Raw genomic sequence first — 12,996 nt, forward strand, 5'->3', positions numbered from 1 at the left:
GATATAATAAATGGGTTTATGATACTAATTAAGCCCAGCTACAAGTCATTTGGCTAAAAAGAGGGACTTAAGCTATCTTACCTCAACATTTATTTTTATTTAATTATTTAAATTTTTTTCTTAATATTTCATTTATTTAGTCATGAGAGACATAGATAGAGAAGCAGAGACATAGGCAGAGGGAGAAACAGACTCGCTGCAGGGAGCCTGATGTGGGACTTGATCCCAGAACTCCAGGATCACACCCTGAGCCGGAGGCAGACGCTCAGCTGCTGAACCACCCAGGCATCCCTTAACTTAATAATTTAACTAACCTCATTTAACCTCAGTTACCTCTTTAAGGGCCTGATCTCCAAATAAAGGCACACGGGGGTTGGTCTTCAACACAGGAATTTGGGGGTAACACAACGCATTCAAGAACACTCAGTATGCCTCTGGTACATGAGTACACTCATTTTAGCCATAGTTAATTTATTCCAAGTCTGTACTTCTGTAGAATTTTGTTTATAATAAATAATAGTAATAATGACAGCTACCATTAACTTAGCATTACGGCAAAGAGATGTATTATCACCCATTATTAATATGACCCTGCAAGGTGCACGTTGTTATGCTAATTTCACACACAAGGAGACTGAGGCCCAAGAGGAGCTGGGAAGATCTCACAGGCAGTGAGCGGCAAAGCCAATATACAAAAGTAGATCTTTGTGACCACCGCTCATGCCTTCCTCATCCCTGTTTGCTGCCTCTCACCTGTCACCGTGTGCCTAGCACCATAGTGAACTGTTAGTATACTTGCATTAACCTGTGAGCAAGAAGTAGGTCTCCTCTGCCTTTTTAGCCCTGCCTTTCCAGCATTTTCCACACATGTATTGGTCAGTGGCTTTGCATTTCTAAGCACCCTGCAGCAACTCCCCATCTTACTCCTGCTTCCTCCCACCTGCCCTTCCCCATCTGCTTCCCCCCCCCCCCCCCCCCGCAGGCCGGACCCACTTGCCTCTATCCTGAAACCCTCTTCCCAGAGATATGCTCTTGGATACTCTTTCTATCTCAGTGGGACCTATCCTATGACGGGCCCCACACTGCTCCCACTCCTGATCCCACTTAAGTCCGCCTGATTTCTTGTTATCATGGTGGACATTACCTACAACCCATGATGGACTTCGCTTGCTTATTTTGTTTATTATTATTTTTTCCCTTCCTCTCTGCAAGAATATAAGCTCTATAAGGTTGAAGGCCCTCTGAAGACCTTCTAAACATCTAGACAAGGTCTGGCTCATAAGAAACAGGAAGTAAATAATCACTGAAAGGACACATTAGATTTCACATGCGTAAGCTTTGGTGTGAATCCTCTCTGTGGTGAACGAGTGGCCAGTCTCTCTGGGCAAATGTGCTACCGAATTCCACTTAGCTCCTTGGAAAACAACTAAGCTCTGAGTTTGAGGACACCGTATGTTTTAGGGTCCCTCTTGATCATTATTTTCATCTGTTTTGCTTAATTTAATACCGGATTCTTTTGCCCCAATCTTCTGTGCATTTGGTGATTGTATTATTCATGATAGGTAGATATAGCCTTTCCATAATTAATCTTTAATTGCAATACTTGAATAGCATTTCACAGAAAAATGATTTACAAATTAAACCCACATCTCACCTTGGATAATTACCACAGATCTGACTAATGTGCATGAAGCCCTTGCATGGCAGGGGGCTCTCTCCAATGACAATGTGTTGATTTTTTAATTAACAAAGGTTAAGTAGCATTTTTGCTTGCAGACCTACAATTTAAACTTATGACATTTGTCACCAAGAAAGATTTCTATAGAGCACATAAGTTGAACTCAAGTAATCATCGCTGGTTCTAGTGCATTAACATCTTTTGCTTAGCATATAATGACCATTTTCAGAACAAAAGATCTTTCTTCATATCGACGAAATCAGTAAAAGTACTTTCCAGCTCACTGACCCATTTAATAAATCAGAGGCCATCTAAGTAAGAAAAGGGCACAATTTCTTTAGTTTTCTTTTACAGAGAGAGACATGAAATTCCATTTACCTGCTTTATCAATTAAGAAAAAAAGTGCAAAACTTTATTTAATGAATGCAACAAATAAAAATTAGACCACAGTCATATTCTATGGTCAATTAACAAAAGGAGGGCGGGAGTTGAGGGGAAGGTCAGGCAACAGTGCAAGAAGTAAATTTGGAGAAATTGAGAGTAATTTACTGAAATAGAGAGATGGAGACACATACGTACAGGGAGAGAGGTTGTACGTCATGAACCAGACTAATTTAGAGCTGGAAGAAACTGAAGACAAAATCTAGTTCAAATCCTCTTTATATGGGTGGGAAAACATGATGCTGAGGGAGATGAAGTGACTTGAGGGAAGCCACACAAGTAACCTGGAACAGCCAGCAGTGCTGAGAGAGAGAGAGAGATGAAAGAGAGAGATACAGACCTGGAGGTAGGAAGAAAGACTGAGAGGTGTAGAGCTTCAGAAAGACCGAGAGCAGAAAGAATCAAAGACAGGCAGAAAAATCTACCCCTTTCTAACCCCTTGTGGAATGAGGCCTATATACATAAATAATGAAGTACATACATATATCTGTTTGCCTTAATGATGCGATAAAAATATGATCTAACCTCGATTGATTTGCTCTGTCAATTGGACCTTTTTAAATCTTCTATTTTTTTTTTGTCTTATTAACATTTACTTAGTCTTTTAAAAAATCTCTCCTTCAAACTCTCAACTATTAGTGAGACCCATTAAGTATAAGTTATTTTTAAAATGAAATAAATTTCAGGGGCGACTGGGTGGCTGAGTTGGTAAAGCAGCTGCCTTCAACTCAAGTCATGATCTCGGGTTCCTGGGATCCAGCCGAGCTGGGGGGCAGGGTGGTCCCTGCTCAGCAGGGGACCTGCTTCTCCCTCTCCCTCTGCCCCTCCTCTCCACTGGTGCACGTGCTCTCTCTCTCTCACAAATAAAATTTTTTTAAAATTTATTTTTTATTGGTGTTCAATTTGCCAACATATAGAATAACACCCAGTGCTCATCCCATCAAGTGCCCTGCTCAGTGACCGTCAACAAGTCACCCCTACCCCCCGCCCACCTCCCCTTCCACCACCCCTTGTTCGTTTCCCAGAGTTAGGAGTCTCTCACGTTCTGTCTCCCTTTCTGATATTTCCCACTCATTTTTTCTCCTTTCCCCTTTATTCCATTTCACTATTTTTTATATTCCCCAAATGAATGAGACATATAAGGTTTGTCCTTTTCCGATTGACTTATTTCACTCAGCATAATACCCTCCAGTTCCATCCACGTCGAAGCAAATGATGGGTATTTGTCGTTTCTAATGGCTGAGGAATATTCCACTGTATACATAGACCACATCTTCTTTATCCATTCATCTGTCGATGGACACCGAGGCTCCTTCCACAGTTTGGCTATTGTGGACATTGCTGCTAGAAACATCGGGGTGCAGGTGTCCCGGCATTTCACTGCATCTGTATCTTTGGGGTAAATCCCCAGCAGTGCAATTACTGGGTCGTAGGGCAGATCCATTGTTAACTCTTTGAGGAACCTCCACACAGTTTTCCAGAGTGGCTGCCCCAGTTCACGTTCCCACCAACAGTGCAGGAGGGTTCCCCTTTCTCCACATCCTCTCCAACATTTGTGGTTTCCTGCCTTGTTAATGTTCCCCATTCTCACTGGTGTGAGGTGGGATCTCATTGTGGTTTGGATTTGTATCTTTAAAAAAAAAATACATTCCAGATAAAGATTATAATGTTAAGAAAAGTGAAACCATAAAAGTGCTAGAAGAAAATACAGTTGAATGATGTTATTATTTTGGATTAGGTTTATTATATTACTTTTAGATTGGACTTTACAAGCTTAATATCAAAGTCACAAATCATGCAAGTAAGAAACATGGATGTGTCTACATAAACATTCATAGAGAAAAAGAAACACCACGTGTAAGTTGAAGACACAGACTGGAAGATATAGTTGCCAAATTTTTATAATGAAGACTTAAAGCCCAAAATATTGTTATCTGTCAGTAAGAACTATATCCCCCCTATTCCCCACAAAAAGCAAAGGGCATGAAGAAACAAAAACTAAGAATGGATAAAACATAAAAATTATTCAGCTCACAGTGTTTGAAGCAATGCAAATTAAAACAAAAAAACTCTTTTTTTCTCTCTAGCCTATAAATTCAAAAGAATTCTGGCTATTTGAATTGGTGTGAGGAAGGTGGGAATCTCATACCCTACCACGGAAATACAAGTTGACAAAATCTTAAAAGAAAATGTATTTCAAATGCTTTTAAAATGTATATGCCTTTGTACCCGGCAATTGCACTTCTAAGAATGAATTCTAAGGAAATACCAAAGTGGCAAAGTTTTTTTTTTTTTTACAAGGATATTTATTATATTAGAATCCTGGGTAAAATGAAAGCCGGAGTAAGTTAAAAGCCCAATGGTAGTGGAATGGGAAATTAGTGATAGATCATTCACAGAACAGGATGCTTTGCAGATGTTAACCAAGATGCTCTAGCTGTGCATTTATTGCTGGGAAAATGTTTTATGATATAGTGAGTGCAGAAAGCAAATTTCAAAACAATGTGTATATCGTGATCCCATTTCTCCTTTTGTTTTAAGTGCAAAAAGCAAATTTCAAAACAATGTGTATGTCGTGATCCCATTTCTCCTTTTGTTTTATTTTTTTACATATACGTGTGTTCATAGATAAAAGTAGAAAAGGCTGTTTGCTGAAAGTAAAGCTAGCTATATCTGCATAGCATTAAAGATTCCCTTTTTCATTTTGCTTATCAGTGTGTTTATGGTTTCCATGATGAAAAACGATTGCATTTGTAATAGGGAAAAGGAGCAAGTGGGAGATATCTAAAAAACAATGATTTTAAAATTTCAGAGTACTTTAATAGAATATAATTGTCTTAATTGACTAGTGACAAAAATGTAAAGGGCTGAGGGTTTATTGAACAAAGGGCCTTTGGAAAGCCCTTATTGAAGAGCAAAAGCCATATTCGCTAACACGATAGACACCAAATTGAAATTTTAACACACACAGAGTGGACTAATGGGTTGAAATCCTTCCAAATCATAGCACAGGCCCAAATTCTCATCAGCAAAGAAGTGTATGAAGCTGAGCTGAGGATCAGATTGCAGAATGGGAAATCCTTCATCGTGGTTGTTTTTAATAGCTGCTTCTGCCATCTACTATCCCATAGCTTTGACCCAAAAAGGCATTGGACTCCCTTCAATTAATCTTCTATGCAATTATTTTGTTTGATAATAAATAACAATCCCCGGAGAATCATCATTCAAAACCTGTGTACTGCTCAACGAGAGAATGCAAGGCTTGGGTTTATAAAGATAGCCATTTCACAGCTGAGGATTTACACACATAAGCAAATGAATCCATCTCTGCAACTAAAGCCTTTGATCCACTAGCCCTGTCTTATGAGTCTGCTCGATTCTGTGCTTTTTCTCAACGTACCCAAACAAGTGATGAGAATCAATCCCCAGCTACCAGTCTCACCCAAACACTGACAATCCTATTGACCCCTCCGTCTTTAAAGACGTCCAAACCTGTGTCTTGAAAAACACGTACATTGATGAGGCCCCTGACCCTGAAGTCCTTCTGTATTAAATGGCCAACACAGGGTAGAGTTTGACACCCTACACTCGAAAATAAGAGCTAACGCAACTTTGCCACTTTGGAGCTATGACTCCTTGAGTAAACCTCTGAGCTTCCCTGAGCCTCAGCCTCCTCATCTGTACAATGGGGGTAATTATGAGGATGCCTGCCTCACCAGGCTGTTGTGAGAATCGGGTGATAACATTTAAGGAAGGCACTCAGTGGAGTACCTACTACATAGCATGCCAAATGCATTTAAAAAAATAATAACTTGTATTAACAGCATTTTTTCCTAGATCCCCAGTAGATATTTCTTTCGGTAATTCAAACTACACATTTTAATTTAATTTCCAGAAAAGTTTGTTAATCTAACATGCAGACATGTATATAAACTTGAGTTCCTCCTTCTCTACCAGCTGCCTTAAAAAAAAATCGTAGCCAAGGTTATTACAGACAGAATTAAATTCACTTGTGATATAATGCTCCAATGACTCTTTCTTGTGAGATTTATTAGGAATATTTTAATAATCTTCATGCTCATGAACCTCTGCCTAACTCTGTAACTTCGAAAATCACAGTGAACTTGCTCTTTGTCCTGTATGTCTTGCCATGGCATTTAGACAAAAAGCAATGACATCTAACCTGACCTGGTAATCAATGTGGTGTGGCTGACTCTTGTGTAAAATTATCAATTCCAACTTCTGACCACCCTGGACGAGAAGCTTGGGAACCTTTCCTGTGAACTTCAAAGCGAAGTGTTTCCTAAGACAAGAACCAGGACATGCAGTCACATTTCAAATGGATTTATGCCTTCCAACTAATTGACTTGTTAACTATGCTAATATATTCATATTTCTCTGCCTTTTTTATATTTCTTTCCATAGATAATGCTATGGAAGTGAATGCCATGGGATTAAAGAACAAACAAACAAACAAAAAAAACCATAGAGATTTCTATAAACTTCTTTAGGAAGCCAGATTAGACTTCCAAAACAGCATATATAATTTTTGTGGATCTCCAAACATTTTATTTCTGTAGCAAATGTATGGCTTCTCCCAAGACAGCCTCCCTTAGTTAGACATTATGGCCAAAGGGGAGAAAGCTTGGAGCTTCTCTATCAGGCAGGGCCAGCTCCAAAGCGACAGGGCTGATTGCCCTTAGTGGCCCCCTGCCAGACCTGCCGCCAGTGGTCTGGGGGGTGATGGACGAGCACAGGGGCTGCAGCAGAGGTCCCTCCGTCTGAGTCCCGTGCCTTCTGTCGTTTGCAGGTGGTGCTGGGGGCCAGCAGGGCTTCCTGGGCTGCATCCGCTCCCTGCGGATGAACGGGGTGACACTGGACCTGGAGGAAAGAGCCAAGGTCACATCCGGCTTCAAGTCTGGGTGCTCGGGCCACTGCACCAGCTACGGCGCCAACTGTGAGAACGGCGGCAGGTGTCTAGAGAAGTACCACGGCTACTCCTGTGACTGCTCCCACACGGCCTACGACGGCACGTTTTGCAACAAGGGTAAGAAAGAGCCCATTTCTGTGGTGTTCTTGTACCTCCTTTGAAGCCTCAGTCGTCCACATCGGGATTTTTGTTGTTGTTGTTGTTGTGCACGCTGCACTCTATTCTGAGAGTAGGGTATTCGGGATTCTTCTCCCACCTTACGGAGGAAGTCTCCTAAATCATCCCCTGATCTCTGTCATTCACTTAAGATGAGAGATGCTCCGCATGTGTGTGTGTGGAGTCTCACTCAAATGCCAGATGACTGTGTGCTGCTAGAACCTTCCAAAGCACATAGCTGCATCACACCCTCATGGTCCATGGCAGAGCTCAGGGAGGTCAAGGGCAGGTCAGAGGGCTTGCAGGTTGACCGATGGGTTCCTGCAGTGGATGATGAGTCAGGGCAGCCCGCAGTCTGGATGCTCCCCCATCCCCCGCCAGCCTCTGGCTGCTGAGAGATGTGGTTCCAGCCAGACTCACAAGGAAACCTGTCCAGCCAGTTGTTGTCACTATCATTATTATTATTATTATTATTATTATCCTTACGCAGGATGCCTCTGTGAGTGGTTCTCAGCCTCAGCCAAACTGCAGGAATCGTGAGATAACACATCAGTCGGCTTAGAGCACCTGTTATTAGTGCATTATTTCAGGCTCGAATGGGTCCTTTAATCCCTAATGAATTCTGTGAAGCCAATCAGCAGGCTACGGGAGCCCAATGCATATGCATATTGTCATTCAAAACACACCTTGTGATCCCGCATGACTGGAAGAAATGCACTCAACTGGTGTGTGGCTTCATTTCCCACATGTAAACAAGAGGGATGGAGCGTGGCCGAGCGGTACCTTCTCTAAGCTACCACCCAAATGCACATAAATCACTCTTCTCCTTCCAAATGAATGTATAGTATTTGGGTAAAGTTTCCTGTAAATGGTTGGTGTATCTCTTAATAACAAGCTTTACATAAGTAGCCTATTCATACCCTCGTGAATACATGGAGGGTGGTTTATGCTGGCATTATTCACACAAGATGCCACACAGAAGGAGGAATTGTTCTGTAACATTCTCTGTACATCCAGGCTACTGTCTGGTGGTGCTGCAGTATGAGCATACAAATGAGGTCAGGCAGATTTTGAAGAATGAGCACGAGACAACAACAGAGATGGAAAGGAATACCATTGCTGAATAATACCGTACCACATTAACTGTGCTATTACAGGACATTTTTCTGCTCGGAACAACATGGTTCCATGATTTTCCTGTGGCACACAATGGGATGGGTTTGCAGGACACATTAATTTTGCACTTGTAGAAATGACAGCCCTGCAATTACCACTCATTGTACTTGATGCTAATTTAATGCAGTCATCCCATCGCCAAAGTGATGTCTGAACGCGATCGAGTAAGTCCTAATGCCTGAGAGATTCCACTACGTAAGTACTAATCTAAAGAAAATCATGATCCTCTGATTTTTGGAGAGTTAAGTTAACCATACTGGCACGTACAAAACTTTTGCATGTTAGTAGGCAATATTCCACAAATAGAAAGGCAGGGGTACACACGCTTCAGCCTAGCCGATGTGAGAGATAGAGTTAAATGAAGCTTGTGTGTTTCCCTTGACATTATTTCAAAAGCCACCTAAATATTCTCTTAATATCTGTTTCCAGTAACACGTTTACATTTGACTCAACCCGTGGCTTTACCAAAACTAAAATTAAAAACTGCAGTACATATTTGGAAAGTATTCAATGGGCATCCTTTGGAGTCAACACAAGTCGCCTCTTGACTTGGGGAGAATGATGGTAGTTCTGGTTGAAAGGAATCCTGAAGCTATCTAGGAAAGCTTCGTCTGCAAGCTCTTTCGTGGGCCAGGGGTCTGCCCTGGGAGGCCTCCAGCCAGGTGCCCCCTCTGTTTTGGGTTTCCTCTCCCAGGGAGACTTGAACTGCATAGGAGCTCCTGTGACAATAGCCTCCTAGTGGGGCTGCAGCCCAAAAATCCAACTTCTGAAAAGAGTGGCCACAGTCATCTGCCAAAGAAGTTCATGAAAATCCTTCATGGGTTGTCCTTTGATAGTCCAGGCCTGTGCTTGTGGATGTGGAAAGTGTTCACGGCATTTAACTAAGTGAGTAAAGCAGTAAAGTAATGCTATACCATGAGCACCCTGACTACATGTTCACACAAAATCAGACACACGTGCGCACACATGCATACACATATGAGGTCAGCAAACCGTGAGAAAAATGCAACTAAGTATTGACTGCCATTATTTTTAGGGGAAGTTTAAAACCCCAGTATTTACTTTCATTTCTCTTTTGCATATTTTCTTCTCTTTATACAATTATGCATTACTTCTAACTTCCTCATTTGTTCCTCTTTCGGGGAAGAACAGTCCTAAGAGGCAGAGTTCTTAACCCTGGCATTCAAGGATCAACTGTTTCTGCTTAGAAAACACATAGTTATGAACCAGAGATCGTATGCCACCTGACTGTACTATCTGGAATGGAGTGGCATCTCGGGTGAAAATTGCATAAAATTAAATTAGCCTCGAAAAATCCATCTCTCTGCATTTAACAGAGCCTAATTTTTCATCCTTCCTGTGGGCACTAGAGCAGGGATGGCCTTGTTGGGGCCAAGTTGTATGAAAATAAAAACCTTGAGATGTTTGCGTCGCACTCAGCCACATGCAAGATGCACACTAAGACAGGCAAGGACCAGGGGTAGCCCAAGGTGGCAGATCAACCCAGGGTCTCCCCTGATATTAGGTGGTCAGAGGGTTGATGGCAAATGGCTCACACTGTTTAAATTCTCTGTTTCTCTCTTTCCCTCTCCCCTTTGTCTCTCTGTCCCCACCACCTCCATCTCCATCTGTCTCCCCCACGTCCCAGGAGCACACTCTGTCACAACATCCATCTCTGTCTCTATCCATACACACTCCTTATCTACTTTCCCTATTTCTCTCTCTCGAATGAATATATGGTTGCATTTGTAAATCAAATTACCATGTGCTGCCACTTCATTAAGCTCAGGAGGACAGGGTTGGACTCAAACAGTTTCCACCTGATGAGTCTCTTTTGCTTCATAGAGGATGCACTTTTACTCACCATCCCCTGTCAGCAAATCTACATGTGCGAGAAACATCTTTCTGCCTTCCTCTAGCCTCTCATCGAGGAAGCTGCCGTGGACTTTCTTTAAATGAATCTATAGAAGTTTGATCGCCAGCTCAGGCATTAGCTCTCCCAGGGCTCCCTGCACATTGATAGGCATGCTGGTTGGGGGAGTTCATGTTTTTCAAGGAACACAAGGGGCAGCTGGGAAACCTATGGCCAGACCATAGATCCAGTCATGTCCTCTGTCCAGAGAAGCCCACCGTGGCCCATCTTCTCACAGAGTCCACCACCCAGTAGTGATTAATTCAACTGATACAGCTCCATCACACAGCAGAATTCCCTGGCAGCCCATTGGCTGAGGCTGTGGAAGCATCTAGAAACACAGCACCACCCTGGTCTACATGGAAGGCTCAGCCATGGGTCTGGTGTGTCATTCCCAGGATTAGTGGAGACCTACACTGGGGACCTACACTGGGGACCCATTCCTTCTTAGCTGGACAAACCCCAAAACACTGGAAAATGTTACAACTATCCACCTCATTTTTATTTCTAGGCAGAAATAAGCAACATAATCAGAAGCAAACTCTCTCTGTAACTTCTCTGTGTTTTTAAGCAAGAGGCAAAATTAAGACCTATAGTGGCTACAACAGTTTGTGTGTTTGATTTTTGTAATTAAATGCCAACATGGTTAAATAAGTATCCACCTCCCCCAAATTCATGTCCACCCAGAACCTTAGAATGTGATCCTGTTTGGAAACATGGTCTTTGCAGTTGTAATTAAGGCGAGGTCATACTGGATTAGAATGGACCCTAAATCCAATGACAGTGTCCTTCCAAGACAAGGCCAGGACACAGATAGACACACAGTCACACACCAGGAGAAGGCTGCATGAAGCTGGAGACAGAGACTGAAGTGGTGCCACCATAAGCCAAGGAATGCTTGGGCCACCAGAACTAGGAAGAGGCCAAGAGGGACCCTCCTCTAGGGCTTTCAGAAGAAGTGTAGCCCTGATAACACTTTAGTTTTCAACATCCACCCCAAAACTGTAAGAGAATACATTTTTGTTGCCTTAAGCCACTCAATTTGTGGTACGTTGCAAAGGTGGCCACCGGAAATGAATGCAAGTGCTAGTAAAAATCTTCAGTGCTTCTTAATTCCTGCATGGTAACAGTGAAGACTGCTGACATGCTGGTTGAGGACTTATCATGTGCCGGACAATGTGCTAAGCTCTGTAATTGTGTTAACGTCACCTACTGTCCTACTGTCATGACAACCCTATGGGCTGCGTAACTATTATTATCATTCCCATTTTACAGGAAACAGACATAAAATATGTGTGGCAACTTGGCCAGTGCTCACATACCAGTCAGTAGGAGGCCTGGGATTTGTATGCAGGCAGACTGATGGAAAACTCATGGTCTTCACCACTGGGTAGTACTGCTCCTCGCCAAGGCTTGGTCCTTCATGTAGACTGATACAAAACTGAAAACAGAACCCCTTGCCTTAAAGCTCTTTAGTTACTCCAATTCAGTAAAATAGCAGAATTTTATTGGATGCAGAAATAATCAGAAAAATTTTTCAGGATACAAAATCTGAACAAAGACTTTCCCACTCCTTACGCGGAGGGGTTGGAACATCTAGGTGTGTTCTGTATTTATGTATTGATTCATTTCTTTAGCAAACATTCAGCGAATACCTAATGTGCCTGAAAGTCTTGAACGTGTAGTTGGAATCTGACTGTGTTGAAATTTTCAAAACATTCCAGTGGCTTATTGCTACAAAATCAGGGAAATCAACAGTATATGAAAGGAATGGATGTGAATTAGCTGTCACCCAGGCTGCTGCAAACACTTCTTCATTATGATCCTTCACTGCACTGAGTTTAGCAGGAACTTATCATCACAAAGCACAAAAATATCCCCTAATTCACTCATCTGCACTTTTTTTCCTATAAAAGTGTTCATGTTCATCTGCCAAACCAAAATTACAGTTGAAAAAATACGTATCTTTAAATAGTCGGAGGCCGCTTTCTGAATTTAGGGCATTCTGTTTGCTTCTCGAACATCCATTGTGTTTGTTGCTCAGGTAAAGGCCAAAAGAGAGGGAGCAAGGTCCCAGAACTGTGCAGAGCACCTGAGTGGTGGACACATGGCACATGGCACCACCATCATTAAAGTCGCTCGAGGACACAGGGCCTCGCCATGGGCCAGGGAAGTCTCCTACTCTCCGACGAGTCTCTTGACACTGATGAACAGTTTATGATCTGTATTATTAATGTGGTAGAAGAATCTGGTCATGGCCAACTCAATCTCTACACAGAAAATGGTTGATAGACTTGGGTTCAAGTGTGTAGGTTTGAATCCAGCTTCCTCACTTGCAGGTTCTGTAACCTTGAGCAAATTGTTTAACTCCACTTGGCCTCATCTTCAGAATTATGTAATACTCACTTTTTTATAAATATTTACTTATTTGAGAGACAGAGATCATGCGCAAGTCAAGATAGGGACAGGGGAAAGAGAGAGAATCTCAAGCAGACTCCCCACTGAGCATGGAGCCTGATACGGGGCTCAATTTCATGACTCTGAGATGATGACCTGAGCCGAAATCAGTCAAGATGCTTATCCGACTGAGCCACCCAGGCACTCCCAAAATACCCGCTTCTTAATTCCATCATGAGAATCACATGGAATGGTAGGAGTGAAATTCCACAAAGAGAGTCTGGCACACCAGTCCAATGGCAGGTG

At 42.4% G+C, this 12,996-nt stretch overlaps 1 protein-coding gene across 6 annotated transcripts in view; it reads left to right on the top strand.

Moving 5' to 3' along the window:
- Nucleotides 1-12,996, top strand: part of CNTNAP2 (contactin associated protein 2) — a 1,976,111-nt gene that overhangs the window by 1,761,043 nt on the left and 202,072 nt on the right. For all 6 annotated transcript variants that reach the window (XM_072777573.1, XM_072777574.1, XM_072777575.1 and 3 more), the window contains one exon: nucleotides 6,930-7,166. In XM_072777573.1, the coding sequence (XP_072633674.1) occupies nucleotides 6,930-7,166 (237 nt within the window). The remainder of the gene's footprint in view (nucleotides 1-6,929; nucleotides 7,167-12,996) is intronic.

The sequence above is a fragment of the Canis lupus genome, chromosome 15 (genome assembly GCF_048164855.1).
Source record: "Canis lupus baileyi chromosome 15, mCanLup2.hap1, whole genome shotgun sequence".
NCBI classification, from domain to species: domain Eukaryota; kingdom Metazoa; phylum Chordata; class Mammalia; order Carnivora; family Canidae; genus Canis; species Canis lupus.